Source organism: Salminus brasiliensis, chromosome 23 (genome assembly GCF_030463535.1).
Source record: "Salminus brasiliensis chromosome 23, fSalBra1.hap2, whole genome shotgun sequence".
Classification (NCBI taxonomy): domain Eukaryota; kingdom Metazoa; phylum Chordata; class Actinopteri; order Characiformes; family Bryconidae; genus Salminus; species Salminus brasiliensis.
The window spans coordinates 32,317,618-32,332,223 of NC_132900.1; the positions used below are offsets into that span (position 1 = coordinate 32,317,618).

General features: G+C 40.1%; 1 protein-coding gene across 1 annotated transcript in view; it reads right to left on the bottom strand.

Moving 5' to 3' along the window:
• The window catches only part of elna (elastin a), a 59,421-nt gene that overhangs the window by 8,024 nt on the left and 36,791 nt on the right, over positions 1–14,606 (bottom strand). The window contains exons 11-36 of the mRNA XM_072668689.1: positions 13,363–13,446; positions 12,671–12,718; positions 12,290–12,352; positions 11,873–11,941; positions 9,277–9,312; positions 9,087–9,170; positions 8,634–8,684; positions 6,770–6,838; positions 6,337–6,381; positions 6,133–6,228; positions 5,797–5,844; positions 5,462–5,569; positions 5,316–5,363; positions 5,052–5,132; positions 4,381–4,425; positions 4,222–4,290; positions 3,825–3,878; positions 3,640–3,720; positions 3,200–3,244; positions 2,759–2,818; positions 2,634–2,666; positions 2,460–2,531; positions 2,332–2,364; positions 1,162–1,257; positions 965–997; positions 738–812 (exon numbers count right to left, since the gene is read on the bottom strand). Of these exons, the coding sequence (XP_072524790.1) occupies positions 738–812; positions 965–997; positions 1,162–1,257; positions 2,332–2,364; positions 2,460–2,531; positions 2,634–2,666; positions 2,759–2,818; positions 3,200–3,244; positions 3,640–3,720; positions 3,825–3,878; positions 4,222–4,290; positions 4,381–4,425; positions 5,052–5,132; positions 5,316–5,363; positions 5,462–5,569; positions 5,797–5,844; positions 6,133–6,228; positions 6,337–6,381; positions 6,770–6,838; positions 8,634–8,684; positions 9,087–9,170; positions 9,277–9,312; positions 11,873–11,941; positions 12,290–12,352; positions 12,671–12,718; positions 13,363–13,446 (1,626 nt within the window). The remainder of the gene's footprint in view (positions 1–737; positions 813–964; positions 998–1,161; positions 1,258–2,331; positions 2,365–2,459; positions 2,532–2,633; positions 2,667–2,758; positions 2,819–3,199; positions 3,245–3,639; positions 3,721–3,824; positions 3,879–4,221; positions 4,291–4,380; positions 4,426–5,051; positions 5,133–5,315; positions 5,364–5,461; positions 5,570–5,796; positions 5,845–6,132; positions 6,229–6,336; positions 6,382–6,769; positions 6,839–8,633; positions 8,685–9,086; positions 9,171–9,276; positions 9,313–11,872; positions 11,942–12,289; positions 12,353–12,670; positions 12,719–13,362; positions 13,447–14,606) is intronic.

Here is a 14,606-nt window from a genome sequence, read left to right on the forward strand (position 1 = left end):
ATACACAAAGAAAAACACAACCTTTTAAGTCAATTACAATTATCCATGTTAAAAAAGATAGAGCCTCAAAACTCTGAAGGAAATATTTTAAATAAGTAAATAAATGACATTACATTACTGTTTGTGTACAATTCATAAACTGGGCTCTTTTGTAAAATATTGCATTTCGCCTTCTGGTCTTTTAAAGTATGTCATTGAATTCTTAGCTTTTGTTAAATCCCTACATTTTCAAGATTTCAAATAACAGTCTTAACAAACGTTCATAGCAAATCATTATGGAGTAATCCCTGTTATATTATGTTAAATTATATTTTTGAAAGTAATATCCATAACAACTTAATTTATTTCAAGTCTGAACAATGATGGCATTAATTAGATCTGCAACTTCACCACAGGATGTAAATAACCGGCAAAATGGTAAATATGTAGCAGCTTTGGGGAGTTTGGCTCCAGATCCTGGTTCCAAAAGCCAAGACATTAAAAAAGAATCGAATACGAGCTGTTTAAAATGTGTTCGGTATTTGTATTTCATTTTATTAATGTGGAACTGTGACTGCTGATGAAATAGGTTCTCTGGAACAAATAAAGTTCTACTGACTGATTGTAGTCCAAGTAGTAAACAGCCTCAAGCTAATCCTGGACCTAAAACTTATAAGAACAAACTCTAGACGGTCTATATGCAAGAACTCTGGTGGACAACTGTGTGTACAGAGAGGATGCCCAAAACAACAGCCAACCTCCAGCCCCTGGCACAACTCCTGGTCCTCCACCAAGGCTTCCAATGCCTGGAATCCCACCTGCCCCAGGTACGCCTACAAACATAATACACACTGGTTAAACCCGCTGGAAGAGTTTTCACTTGGAGCACAACTGGGTAGAAGACCCAGAAGACCTAGAAGACAAAGGTTATTACTGCTGCTATACTAATGAAATAGTAGAATAGCATTGAATAGCACTGTATTACCATATTTGGGTGGTTTTACACCTCCTGGATATGCTGCAAAAAGACAAAAAGGAAAAAAAAACATGACATGTCTCCTATGGCAGTTAGAACTGCTAGCATTTATGCAGAGTTCCCTGTGACATGGCCTCTACTTCTTAACACATAACTGGCCTGCTTCCTGTTTTTCTGCATTTTAACAACAGTAAAATAAATTATACCTCCAGGTACAGCTCCTGGCACGACTCCTGGCACGACTCCTGGCACAGCTCCTGGCACAGCTCCTGGAACTCCACTTACCCCAGTACTAGGAACACCTGTAAATGCATATAGTGTTTCACATGACTCAGCTGGCTTTGAACTGAGAAGTACATTGTTATTGTCTGAAAATGCATCGGCCAAAGCCAAAGCAACACTCTGATATTTAAATGTTTGGTTTGCAGCAATATCTTGGCATTTATATTGTATATAACAGTGCAATCAGTACGGACCTGGCCAGACTCATAATGTCTGCTATTTTGGCTCTGTGCTCTTTTTAGGTTAGCTTTTTGGACTTGAAAACATTGATCATGTGTTTACATTATCAATATTGAACATTAGCTTTAAAATCTTTTCACATGCCCACCAGTGCCCATCAGTGCCCATAAGTGCCCATCAGTGCCCACCATTCCTGCTCCTCAATCCACTTTGCTCTTCTAATGCTGTGATGCCTCTCGGATGCATTTACTTGATATGCAATGATCTACCGAAGTTCAACACTTGTGCTTCAGCCTAACTGTGAAAGCCTTGCAGATCTTTTACATTTACAGCATTTAGCAGACGCTCTTATCCCTTTGCTATTTACCCAAGAAAAGCCTTAGCTAGTTAGAATAGACCAATAATTCAAAAGATACCTCTAAGCTTTAGACATTACTAAACACTTTATCAGAGCACTGAGGGAATGAAAGAAACCCAGGCACTGCTTAGACCAGGTCTTTAAGATACTGCAAGACAACTTGCTTCAGTCTCTGATTGAGAGAAACTTTCCCTTTAAGCAGGACATTAATAGCCAAGTCAAAGATCTCAATCCAGTCAAGAATCTGTGGCACTTTTTGAGAAATGTGGTCCTCGCCTACGAGGACAAAGGGTTGAGAAGAACCTCCCAAACAGTGAGCAATACCTGTAGAAATCCACCTCAACATACGTAAAGTTGTTATTACAGCAAAAGGTGGTTCTGCTAAGCAGTCTACTTAGTAGAGAGTCTTAATACTTTCTATTCAGTGGCAGCTTGGCGGATGTGGGTATTGAAACAATAACAATGCGATTGATTACTGATGACTTTTAAGGGATAGAAGGATGGAACTATAGTCTGAATTATGTAATCACTCAACCAAGATAACAGGTGATCTTACCATACTTGGGAGGCTTAACTCCACCAGGATACACTGGAACAGAAACATATTATGCCGTGTCAATCACAGCACTTAATGTATCGTATTGGACAGTTCTGAAATTGAGACACATTTTGTGGAGCATTTACCTCCTCCAGCACCTGGTGATGTTCCTGGAATGCCACCAGTTCCACCCACTACTCCAGCTCCTGGTGCAGTCCCTACTCCGCCAAGACATATTCAGTAAGGAACATGGTATGTGCCACATTTATGGTCTCAAAATCTCAAAATCCAGCATTTTAGAATTAGATTTTGGTGATTACCATATTTTGCAGCTTTTGCAGCAGCATATCCCGCTAAAGAGAGATGACATGGTTATTTTGGTTGGCTGAGCATGACGGGATATGGCCGCACATGAATATTAATTCTTTATTAATTCTTTTACTACCTGCCCCTCCTAATACTGGTACACCACCAGCTCCACCCAGTCCAGCTCCAGCACCAAGACCTGAGTGAAAAACCATGAATAAGTCAGTATACTGTATAATATACAGTTTTATGTAAAGGTTTGGCCACCCCCCGGTCATGTTTTAATGTGATGTTGATTTCCAAAGTACAGTAAGCTTTAATTCTCTGTAAAGAACACACTTCTGCATTCTGAGTTAACATGAAATGTAGCTTTTGCAAAAGTATTTCAAATTAAATAGGTTATGCTTTATTTTTTTCCAATATGTTAAATTCAGTATTATCAATAGGGGTTATGCTCTAAAATGTGCACAACGAGAAAAAACCTTTTATAAAGGATTTTATGCCCAATTTCTGCATAAAAATGCAGGAAATAAATAACTTTCTCATGGTAATCCACTGTTTAAAAATGTCTGGTCATTACCATATTTAGCAGCTTTGGCTTGAGCAGGTGTGAGACCTCCTACACCTGTATAACGAGAGCATCATATGCTGACACACAACTCCACAATATGACATTATTACAACACATTACAAGTTCTGTGCTTAGTATAATAGTATATGTAATATATGATCATATTGTATAAGTATAAAAGTAAGACACATACATATTGCATTTTGTATTATGTATAGCAATGTATGATCTAATTTCTTATGATTTTCTAATGGGTAACAGATTAGTGGTTATTCACTGCGCTATCCAACTTCTAACAATAGCTCCACTGACAGAAATCTTTGTCTGACCAGAAAGAATTGCTGGCATCTTATGGATTAAGACAGAAATACATCTTAGTAATCTTTCAGTCTAATAGATCACTTATTAACACAATTTTAAAGCACTGAGGAAAAAGACAGTGTGTCCACCTCCTGCTCCAGGGTAAACTCCTCCAGCACCCGGTACACCAACACCCCCCAAGCCAGTCCCAGCTCCACCCAAACCAGCACCTTAAAATGGGATAAACAACAATTCACTTACAGAAGTTTAGTATTTATTTAGTCTGATTTAAAAAGCTACATCAGCATGTGTGTGAACAGGAGAGATGGATTACCATATTTGGCTGCTTTGGCCTGAGCTGGTGTGAGACCTCCCACACCTCCCACACCTGTGGATAAACAGGACAGCTCTAGACACTGGCCTATATTTAGCAACAAACCATGAAATCAGGATGTAACTGATTCAGTAAAGGATCCTGGGGTTGACCTGCATTTTATCTATTTTATTTATTACAGTCTTATGCAAAAGTATTGTGCACCCCAGTCCACTTGCAGTCAAAGGCATGAATATACCTTCTGATCCTCTACAGAGAACAAACTTCCACACATTTTAAAATAGAATCACTGTAAAGTAGAACAGCTGCCTGATTCACATCATTTCAATAAGTGAAAAGCCTCAAGACTGCAATGCACACATGGCAAAAAATAAAACAATCCCCATGTTCCACCTACCAGGTAACACTCCACCAGCTCCTGGTACAAAGCCAGTACCTGCCCCTGGTACTGTGCCAACACCTGCACCTGAACAGTGAATGGAGAGAGAAGAACAACTGAGAACCCAAACATGAGATCTGCACTGGATAAACCTCATCACCTTTAAATTGACATTACCATATTTGGCTGCTTTGGCCTGAGCAGGTGTCAGAGCTCCTGTACCTGCAGGTGTTAAAGGAGACAATTCTCATTGTGAGTATATTTAGAGATGGCTCATATAAAACATACACTATATGTTCAAATGTTTGTGGACACCCCTTCTAATGAATTCATTCAGCTACTTTAAGTTTGCAGACACAGATGTGAAAATACACACACACATCTTGTCTAGTTCCTACCAATAGAATAGGACCCTCTGGAGCAGATCAACATCATGACCCTATTGGCTCCATGCTGCCTAATGCCAGGCGTGGGCTAGAGGGGTATAAAGCCCCCCAGCATTGAGGAGCTGTGAAGCAGTGGAGGAACTGTGTTCTCTGTAATAAAGGTGGTGGAGCTCCATCCAGTACTTTTGGGATGAGTTTGGGGTGGTGATCATTATCCAACATCCAGACCTCACTAATGCTCTCATCACTGAATGTAATCAAATCCTCACAGCAATGCTCTGCTCTAAAATCTAGTAGAAAGTCTTCTTCTCTGGACAGTAGAGACAGTTACTCCAACAGAAGCAGGAGACACTCTCTTTAATACTCTTGATTTCAGAAGAAACACAAAATGAGCAGGTGTCCCAATACTTTTGTCCATATAGTGTATGTCTAAAACATCTGATATGAATATACATTACTTACCTCCTACTCCTGGGTACAGTCCAGCTCCTGGTACTCCACCTGGAACACCCAGGCCTGCTCCACCTAACCCAGCTCCAGCACCTAATGAAGAGAGGAGAAGAGGCATATGAGGCTTATGAACAGTTGCTATACACCCACTGTATTCTACAGTAATCTATATTGCTAACTAATGTGTGTGTGTGTGTGTGTGTGTGTGTGTGTGTATGTGTGTGTGTGTATGTGTGTGTGTGGGCATCTCTTAAAAAGATCATAATTCATGCTCACCGTATTTAGCAGCTTTGGCTTGAGCAGGTGTTAGTCCTCCTGCACCTACTGGAGAACATCACACACCAGAGTTAGTTGATCTCCCCTGCACTGAGCTCTTAATTCTGTGTCGGTATGTCTATAATCCATCAATCTCTTTCTCTGACCTCCTGCTCCAGGGTAGACTACTCCTGCTCCAGGGTAGACTACTCCAGCTCCTGGTACACCACCCACACCACCCAAACCAGCTCCAGCACCTAAACCAGCTCCAGCACCTAAACACATAAGCACTAGTATTAGGAACTCAGTGTACACCCATGTTCTAATCTACGCAACAGTGATACTGACATGGTAATGACATTTCTTAGCGTGTGTGGTGATGGTGTGAGTGTGTCAGGGTTACTGTTCACAGGTTGAATGGCTCTGTGAGGCTAAATTAATGAAATGCATCGACAGATGGGCTACAGGTTCTAATTATAATTAAAACATAATTCATGCTCACCATATTTAGCAGCTTTGGCTTGAGCAGGGGTAAGTCCTCCTGCACCTACTGGAGAACATCAAACACACCGCAGTTGGTTAAGTTCTCCTGTTGTCCCCACTCTAATAAAACACATTCAGCCTTAATTACGTATATTCTATAATAATACAAATGTTCATTTTGGTCGTCATCTTTTATAACACCTTAATCAGTCAATGTCCCGCCGGTGGACTGCAGAGAACAGCCCCACCAGTCTGTACAGAGGTCCCTGCAGTTACTGAGTAATACACTTTAGTGTGTGATAGGCCCAGGAGTGTGAAGGGGTTAAGAGCAAGACTACAGTTCTGTTTCTCTGACCTCCTGCTCCAGGGTAGACTACTCCAGCTCCTGGTACACCACCCAAACCAGCTCCAGCACCTAAACCAGCTCCAGCTCCCAAACCAGCTCCAGCACCTAAAGGCATAAACCACTATGATCAGTAACTCCATGAACACCATGTTTAATTCATACGCCAACATCATCCATGTCACAGTCGGGTGCATCTGAAATATTAGCACTTACCATATTTAGCTGCCTTGGCCTGAGCTGGTGTTAGACCACCGAACCCTGGAGAAGAAAGTGATTTTGCAGTCAGACTGCAAATAATAATCTGCCTGTAGTATACTGTAGTATACACACAATGCATGTATATATAGTTGTGTGTTATTCGTGTATCTTCATGTATATATCTTTCATAGAGGAATTCAAATAAGAGATCAGAGATATAAGAAATAAGAAATAAGAAAACAAAAAGGCTGAATATCAAACCTAATGAACTTTAGAAATTATAAGCAGAATCTTTACATGTTTAAATCTTATTTAGGAAAAGTGGTATTTAATCACACAAAGAAATCTGTATCAGGCAGATTTATTAAAACTGATCAAAAGGTTCATTAGCCGGACACAGATCAGACCAAAATTCTGGAATTTTATTTAATGTGATTTAATATTTCACCTCCAACACCAGGGTAAAGTCCACCAGCCCCTGGAACACCTCCAATCCCACCTAAACCAGGCCTGGCACCTAGAGGAAAGCACAGGAGCTCAGCTGAAGACACCACCGTATGACCACACTGTCCAGAACATTACCAAACCTTTAAACACTGTAACCTAGTACTAATATTTCAATATTCTCATTTCTATGCAGGGTCAAGCAAGAGAATGCAAAAAAAATATCTTTTATTATGAACTTTTTTTTCTTTTTTTTCGATTCATTTAGCAGAAAGTGTGAGCAGGCAGTGTGTACTGTCAGCCACCAGCAGGGGGTCTGCTCAGTAGGGAAGCTGGTGGAGCTGGAGCAAAGAACTCCAAGCCCCAGAATCCCAAGCGGTAATCAATGCTGATCAGACCCACCTGTGTGGCAGGTTATATATAAACCCAGCCAAACACACTCCCCCGTCGCACCTTTGTAGAGGGGTGACCGGTTACAGTGGGTCTGAGTTGTGGGGAAAAATATATAATAATGCAAGAGCTGAAAAGAGTTCGTGCTGCAAATAGTGAAGAAAAGAAAGAGTTTAAGTTGTGAACAGTGAAGAAAAGCTGAAAGAGTTTAAGCTGTGAACAGTGAAGAAAAGCTGAAAGAGTTTAAGTTGTGAACAGTGAAGAAAAGCTGAAAGAGTTTAAGCTGTGAACAGTGAAGAAAAGCTGAAAGAGTTTAAGCTGTGAACAGTGGTGAAAAGGAAAACTAGAAAATATTGAGTTGAAAAGGTTTAGATTGTATTTGGTTTGAGTTCACTCCACTTTTGCTGCTTCCTTTCTTCGTTTTCCTGCCCTTTTTTCTATACAGCTTTTAAATAGTTTTATATCGCCACCCCTCACAGCTGCGGTGGTGCAGTGGAGATGGTGGTGGTCCCATTTCCAGGGTTTGGGAGTTTGAGCCCCGCCACAGTCTCACCAAGCACCAATCTTGTAAATACTTAAGAGCTTCACCATCTGTTACACACACCATAAAATAATACCCCTAAAAAAGGGGTAGTATCATTAAATAAATAAATTAACTGCACTTGAGTCCAAACCCCACACCACACCCTAACAAAAACACTTCGTGGACTTTTTCATTGATATTCCAAGTTTACTATTTTAATTCTAACTGATGCTGCTTGGCCCAGCTCTGCAGTGGAAACTCAGCACAGAGTGTTTATTAAGTATTTTAGTAAAATACTTCTCCCCCTGGTTTTGCCTCAATTTAGTCAAATGACCTTTCCACTAAAAAGCTTCACTGAACAGCCGAACATCACCTGATCCATATTATAAGTATCGTCAGTATTTACTAATACCTACTTCTACACAGTGACCCGCTTCATGGTGCTGTGTGGATAGTGAGCATGCAGTGCTATTAAAGGGACAGTTTAGCAAAAGATCAAAAGACCATAATTTGTCACTTAGCCTTGATGCAGTTAAACAGCTAAGACATGTCTGATATCTGAAGTTTTCTTTTCATTACTTTAGAGCAGGTGAACGAAGGCTAACTTTGCTAACAAACACTGGACTGGAGATATATATCGCTGTTTTTTAAAACTTGTTTACAAAGCTTTCTGAAACATTTTAATACATTAATGTAATTTAATTATATTAATTTAAGCACACTTTGATACAGTTTTGTTTATTTAGATGAAATTGATGAGTATATCAGTATAAGTCCAGTGTTTGTTCGCACCATCAGCCTAGCATCTCCTGATTAAATCTAAAGAAGCACACATAATCACAATCAGATATTTAAAATGACTTCTGCATCTGTAAATGATCAATGATGCTCGTTTGATTCTTTGCTGAACAATTCATTTGACATAAACTATCCAGACTGAATCGTGAAGTATTACCATACTTAGCAGCTTTGGCCTGTGCAGCTGAAACACCCAGTGTTCCCACACCTAAACACACAAAGGCATCACGAAACATCAGCCAGTGGACATGCACAGCTCCCTGTACTGTGCAGCCAATGCTGCACTGCAATCAATAATACCTCAGTTTACTTAATTAAAATGTATTTTTACTTGTTGTAAAAGCATCTTTTTCTATTGGCAGATGATTTTGCTTTATTCAAGAAATAAAGCCTAAACCAAGCAAAACCCCCTCCTAGCGGAATAAAAACTAATTTAGTAATAAGTTAAATAATCTTATAATATTCTAACAAAAATGTAAAAATAAGAAATACCAGATATTTAGGCTACATTTAAGAGCATTTCACTTGCTAAGAAGCTATTTTTACAGTGCAACAGTGGCAGTGTCTTCATACGCTGTTGGTGATGTTCTTGTGATGGTTTATTACACACCAGTGCCAGTGGGGTAGCCTGGCTTAGTGCCAGCACCTGCTTTGCCGCCGGGTAGGCCTGCACCACCGCCAAAGCCACCATAACCTGAAGCACAGTACGTGAGAGTGAGGCAACATGCTAACATCCCAACAAATCAAATAAAACACAAGGACTGGGATTCATGCATGTACTCAAGAGACTGCCACTGTACCATAAGGAAGCTTGCCACCAGCATAAGGAATGCCACCTGTTGGAGAAATGAGTAGCACGCATGAGGAGCTGAAGACCATCTGATGGTCATCTGTGAGACGTTTTCACAGCAGGACTATAATTTAGATCATTTACTGCAGTGCGGCGTCATCCCCTTAATCAGCTCTTCTGATAGGTAGAGTTGATACCGTCTTTGCATAAAGCAACAGCCAATTAGGGTTCAACATTGATAACTGACCCACTGTCCCGGGCAACAACGCTACGGCCGAGTTTTAACAGAGCTTTGAAATCTGCTTGGCCTGGTCTTTCCTAACGATGACCGTGAAGAAGATAAAACCCTAACAAGCTAAACAGAATGAGTTCAGAGCACAAATCTCTTGGGGGTACCCAAACTTTTGCTTGGGTCTCCTTTACTTTTTTCACTCAAACTGTACAAAACAAAAATAAAACACAAACTTTGCTTAAAATGTTGAAAAGATATTTAAGTTTATGCTTCTGGAGATCAGTTTATCTTCTACTGACACCTACAGACATTCTGCCCAGACTGTATTCCACAGTGAACGATCTTCTATCTGTAAACTAAAATTAATATTAAATAAAACATATTCAAACACAAAACTGACTGAACACAGCCAGGTTTAAATGTATTTAGACTTTCTGAAAGTAAACCTGAGTCATATTTCATATCTAAGCTCATAAAGTCACTCTCTCAAAGATTTTCTCGAAGAAAATCTAATGAACTGCTTCAGTCCGTTAAAAATAGTCAAATCATTAAAGACAAGTTGGGGAAAATGAATGTTGAACCCTGGCCACTGCAGCAGCCCTTTATGATGCTCCTTTTCAGGTTAAATGCTGTGAGAGGAGGTTAGTATCCACACTTTCCTTCTATATTCTCTACGGTTGCAGCAGGTTTGGTGTAAATTAGGTCATGCCTTACGCATACAACTGCCCCCCCCCAAAAAAAAACAAACAAACAAACAAACCATTGAGCACACAAAACTGGACAAATGCAGCTGAATTTAATTAAAGTATGACCTAATCTTCCCAAAACCTGGGAAACATTCAATTATCCAAGCTGGGCTTACTCTAAAAACTGGACGTTTCCATCTCCATGCTTCTTTTCACATGTTGTCATTTCATCTGCTGAATGTGCAGTTTTGGATAAAACAACTAATCCGATATATGTTTAGAGAACAGTCACCAAAGACCAATAGTACAGTTTATTATTATTAATGAATTCATCCTAATTACAGTGGATATGAACTGTGTTTAAGCTCGAGAAAAGTAAAATACAGCCGCAGAGTTCATACTATAGATGAGGATGAGTCACATAATTTTACTGGTCATTCTGAGAGCATGGTTTGAGAAGAAAGTCCCAAATAGGACAACAGAGATGTACATGTCCATTTTTGGAGCACTGCAGATGTATTCCAGTAGATTGTATTACACTATTTGCTGACTATGGTCTAAAAGCGTAAAGTCCTGATTCTGAGGCCTGAATTATGACCTTCCCCTCTCCTCCCACATGTGTGGATTCATTTAGAAGAGAATCTGTATTATGATCAGAATTTAATAACATTGTGGAAATTGATTCATTCTTTGCATGTGAAACCAGTACAATTCCAGTAATAACTGGATGTATAATGGTTAATAGTCTAAAGAGGTCTATAAAAACACTGTAGGCCCCAGAAAGAGAACTGTTCATATAGTAAACGCTGCAGATCAACCCACCATACGTAACCTTCGGGTGATACCCATAGAAGCGCATGTGGTGTCCATAATAAGGTAGAAAATGTCTCTGCACTGGAGAGAAATAAGCTAAAACGGATAGTTAAGACTGAGATTTCACATTTCAAAGATTCAACATACTCTATATGTCCAAATGTTTGTGGACGCCCATTCTAAATAATGCATTCAGCTCCTTTAAGTTGCACTAATTTCTGACACAGATGTGCAAATGCACACACACAGCTGGTCTAGTCCCTGTAGAGAAGAAGTACTGCCAATAGAATAGGACTCTCTGGAGCAGATAAACATCATGGACCTATTGGCTCCATGCTGCCTAATGCCAGGCGTGGGCTAGAGGGCTATAAAGCCCCCCAGCATTGAGCTGTGGAGCAGTGGAAGAACTGTGTTTTCTGGAATGATGGTGGTGGAGCTCCATCCAGTACTCTTGGGATGAGTTTGGGATGATGAGGATGAGGCTGGGTGGTGATCATCCATCCAACATCCTGACCTAACATTTCTTAAAGCTGAATGCAATTAAATTCTCACAGAAATGCTTCCCCAAAATCTAGTAGAAAGTCTTCTCTGGACAGTAGAGACAGTTACTCCAACAGAAGCAGGAGAAACTCTTCTGATTTCAGGAGAAACATTGAGTGGGCAGGTGTCCCAATACTTTTGTCCATACAGTGTATCTGTGTTTTTTTTTTTTTTTACATTTGCACAGGATAAAGTTGCTAACTGCTCATGTCATCTGGCTTTTTTCAGTACTGTTGCTTGTTTTTGGAACTGAGCAAAATTTCCACCTGGCAAAACTACAGACTACAGATCAGCTAAACAATATCTTTACCAAATGATTATTTACAGTCCTTTACCTGGAGCTTTAGGAGATTTGAGAGGGTATCCATGAAAAACCCCTGGCTGCATCAGACCTCCGCCAGTACCTGCACAGCAGAACACACTGATTATATACTGATATAGTAGAAAGAGAGACTGGAAGAAGGTTCTGATCAGGAGCGGCTGGTATAGACTGGTGGTGCCATCTACCCACCCAGAGAGAGCACGGCCTCTCAAGAACCCCCCACATTCAAACCCTCAACCCCCGGGCTGTATCGGTAGCACACCAGACTGCTGAGTCACTCAGAACTTCCTAACTGCTGACATTTATCCATGAATATAATGTAATTAAGTGTGATCAGTAACTAACTAGACCGCTATGTCCCAGTTACCTCTCGAATGCGATGCTAGGGTTTTTAGCCCTCTTCTTTTATCATGACCAGTCATTAACAAACCTGATTTTGGTTTGAGTCCAGTTCCTGTTGCTACACCTGGAAGCACTCCCCGGCCACCAAACCCTGTACAGACACAAAGCGTGTTTACATTTACACGTACCTGACTTTAACAGCTAGCTAATCTATGGCAGGAGTGTATGAATAAAGACACCCATCAGAGCTAGCTAACTGAACAGGTATTATTGTCTAATCACCATTTTTAACTTTAAAAATACACCAGTAGATTTTAAAAATTATGATGATAGTTTATCATCACTTCAGGAATTCTAAACGTTCACAGACAATCCTGAAATAAATGACTAAGTTATTAAGCTAATATTGTATTAAATTAAAGTAATATTCTTTCAGATATTTTTGGTTATACAGTGTTGTGACACACACCTTGTCCAGGTACAAGTCCACCTTGAAAAGCTCCAGGGACTCCCACACCTGAAAAGGCCAGTAATGCATTATATCAAACCCTGCAGAAACCTTCCTCTTAAACCTGGTCATTTATTTTAGAAACAAACTGTAATAAAACACATTTTCTTTCAGTTATAAAAGCAAAGTTGATCATAATAAAGCACTAATACACCGAAGTCACAACAGCAAAATGTAATCCAGGATTCTTTTTTCTAGCTTGTTCATAAAATAAACAGAGATTTTATGAAATGTGGACAATCTTTCAGCTGGGGTCCTCTTCATATTTATGGTTTGAATTTGATCATAAGAGAACTGTATGGTGTTTTTTTTTTTTTGTTTAAGAAATTAACAATACCCATGTTTCTTTAAATCCTCAAACTGTTCATACAGAATATAAATTCACTGTATTGATTATTTTATTATGTAATCGAATATGTAATTAAATTAAAGTAATTAAAGTGATCACTCCAAGGCAGTGGGTCTCAAACTGTGGCCCTCGGCCCCCCAGTGGAACGATACTGCTAAACGACAATTAACCATAATTTTTTTGTTTGTGTTGTCTTTGAATTAAAACTGCAGGTCTGTGTACTGCATGATGAAATGATCAACTCCAATTACACCATATTTTTAGTTCTGAATCAAAGCATCCATAAAAACGAACATACACTTACCTGGCACTGGTGCCTTTCCTGCTGCCTTCGGGGCTTTCCCCCCAGGGCCCACACCTGGTAGACCAGTCTGAGGAATAACTGGAACTAACAGAGATAGAATACCCTGAAAACATCTTTATAGGACTTTTACTTTTACTTTTGACTTTTAAGGAACCCAGCTGAGACCAGAACCTCAAAAGGCCCAAGGCCCCGCATAAACACACATAAACAGGTGACACAGTCGTTTAATACAGCACATTAAATGAAAAAAGTATCCTACATGTACAGAAGTATACTGTCCATGAGGTGGCCAAACACTGGTGCTGAAGTGCCCCACTCATACCACTGTAATGGAGCGGTCTCCTAAACCTTCCAGATGTAGCTAAAATATTGTGGCCTGAGCTCTAAACTCAGTGATGCTCGTTGGCTTTACGCGTGTGAGGTAATCCTGTAAATGTGTAAAGAAGGCCGTATGTCCTTCTGACCGTCAGGAGAGTTGTAATGTAACCTGAGCATTTCTGTAGTCAGGCCTTGTTAATTAAAAACAGCATATGCTGTGATCACCGCTGGCCAGTTCGCTTTCAAATAAAACGTACAACAGCATGTCAGCAAGGGGTCACTCCCAGTAAAACAGTGCAGAGTGGTGTGGTAAGGTCAGTCAAATGCCCTTCACAAAGAGGCTCCAGGAATGTATTGAGTAATTAATTATTAATAATATGAGCATTCTGGGTTAATTACTTCAATTATTATCATTTAGGATAGACAGAAGAGGTTTCACTGGTCGTTTGTTTAACTGGTTATTTATTTGTTTTAAATAATCAGCATAACTCAAATTGGTAAGATGGAACCAATTTTAAGAGAAATGCTGCATTATTGTGTAACTTGCAGTAAACAGTCAGACTTGTTCACAGTAGTGGTGATAGGAGCCAGGCGTTCTTAAAAAAAAATCGCACTGTTCACCAGAAAGTTCAACCATCAGAAAGGTGAAAGACGGGCCTGGCATGGCTGTGGGTGCCACTAGGCTGGTTGAGTGTTTCTAGAAGTGCTGATCTGCTGGGATTTCCATCACAACAGTCTCCAGAGTGGGATTACAGAAAGCCAGTGAGCGACAGTTCTGCAAATGGAAACGCCTTGACGGAGGTCAGTGAAGATTGGCCAGACTGGTTGGAGCTGACAGAAAGGCCACAGTTCCCATTCATATCAATCACTATGTGACCCCTGGTTCTGATCACCTCCACTGTGAAGAAGTCTGAGTCAGTGAGTTC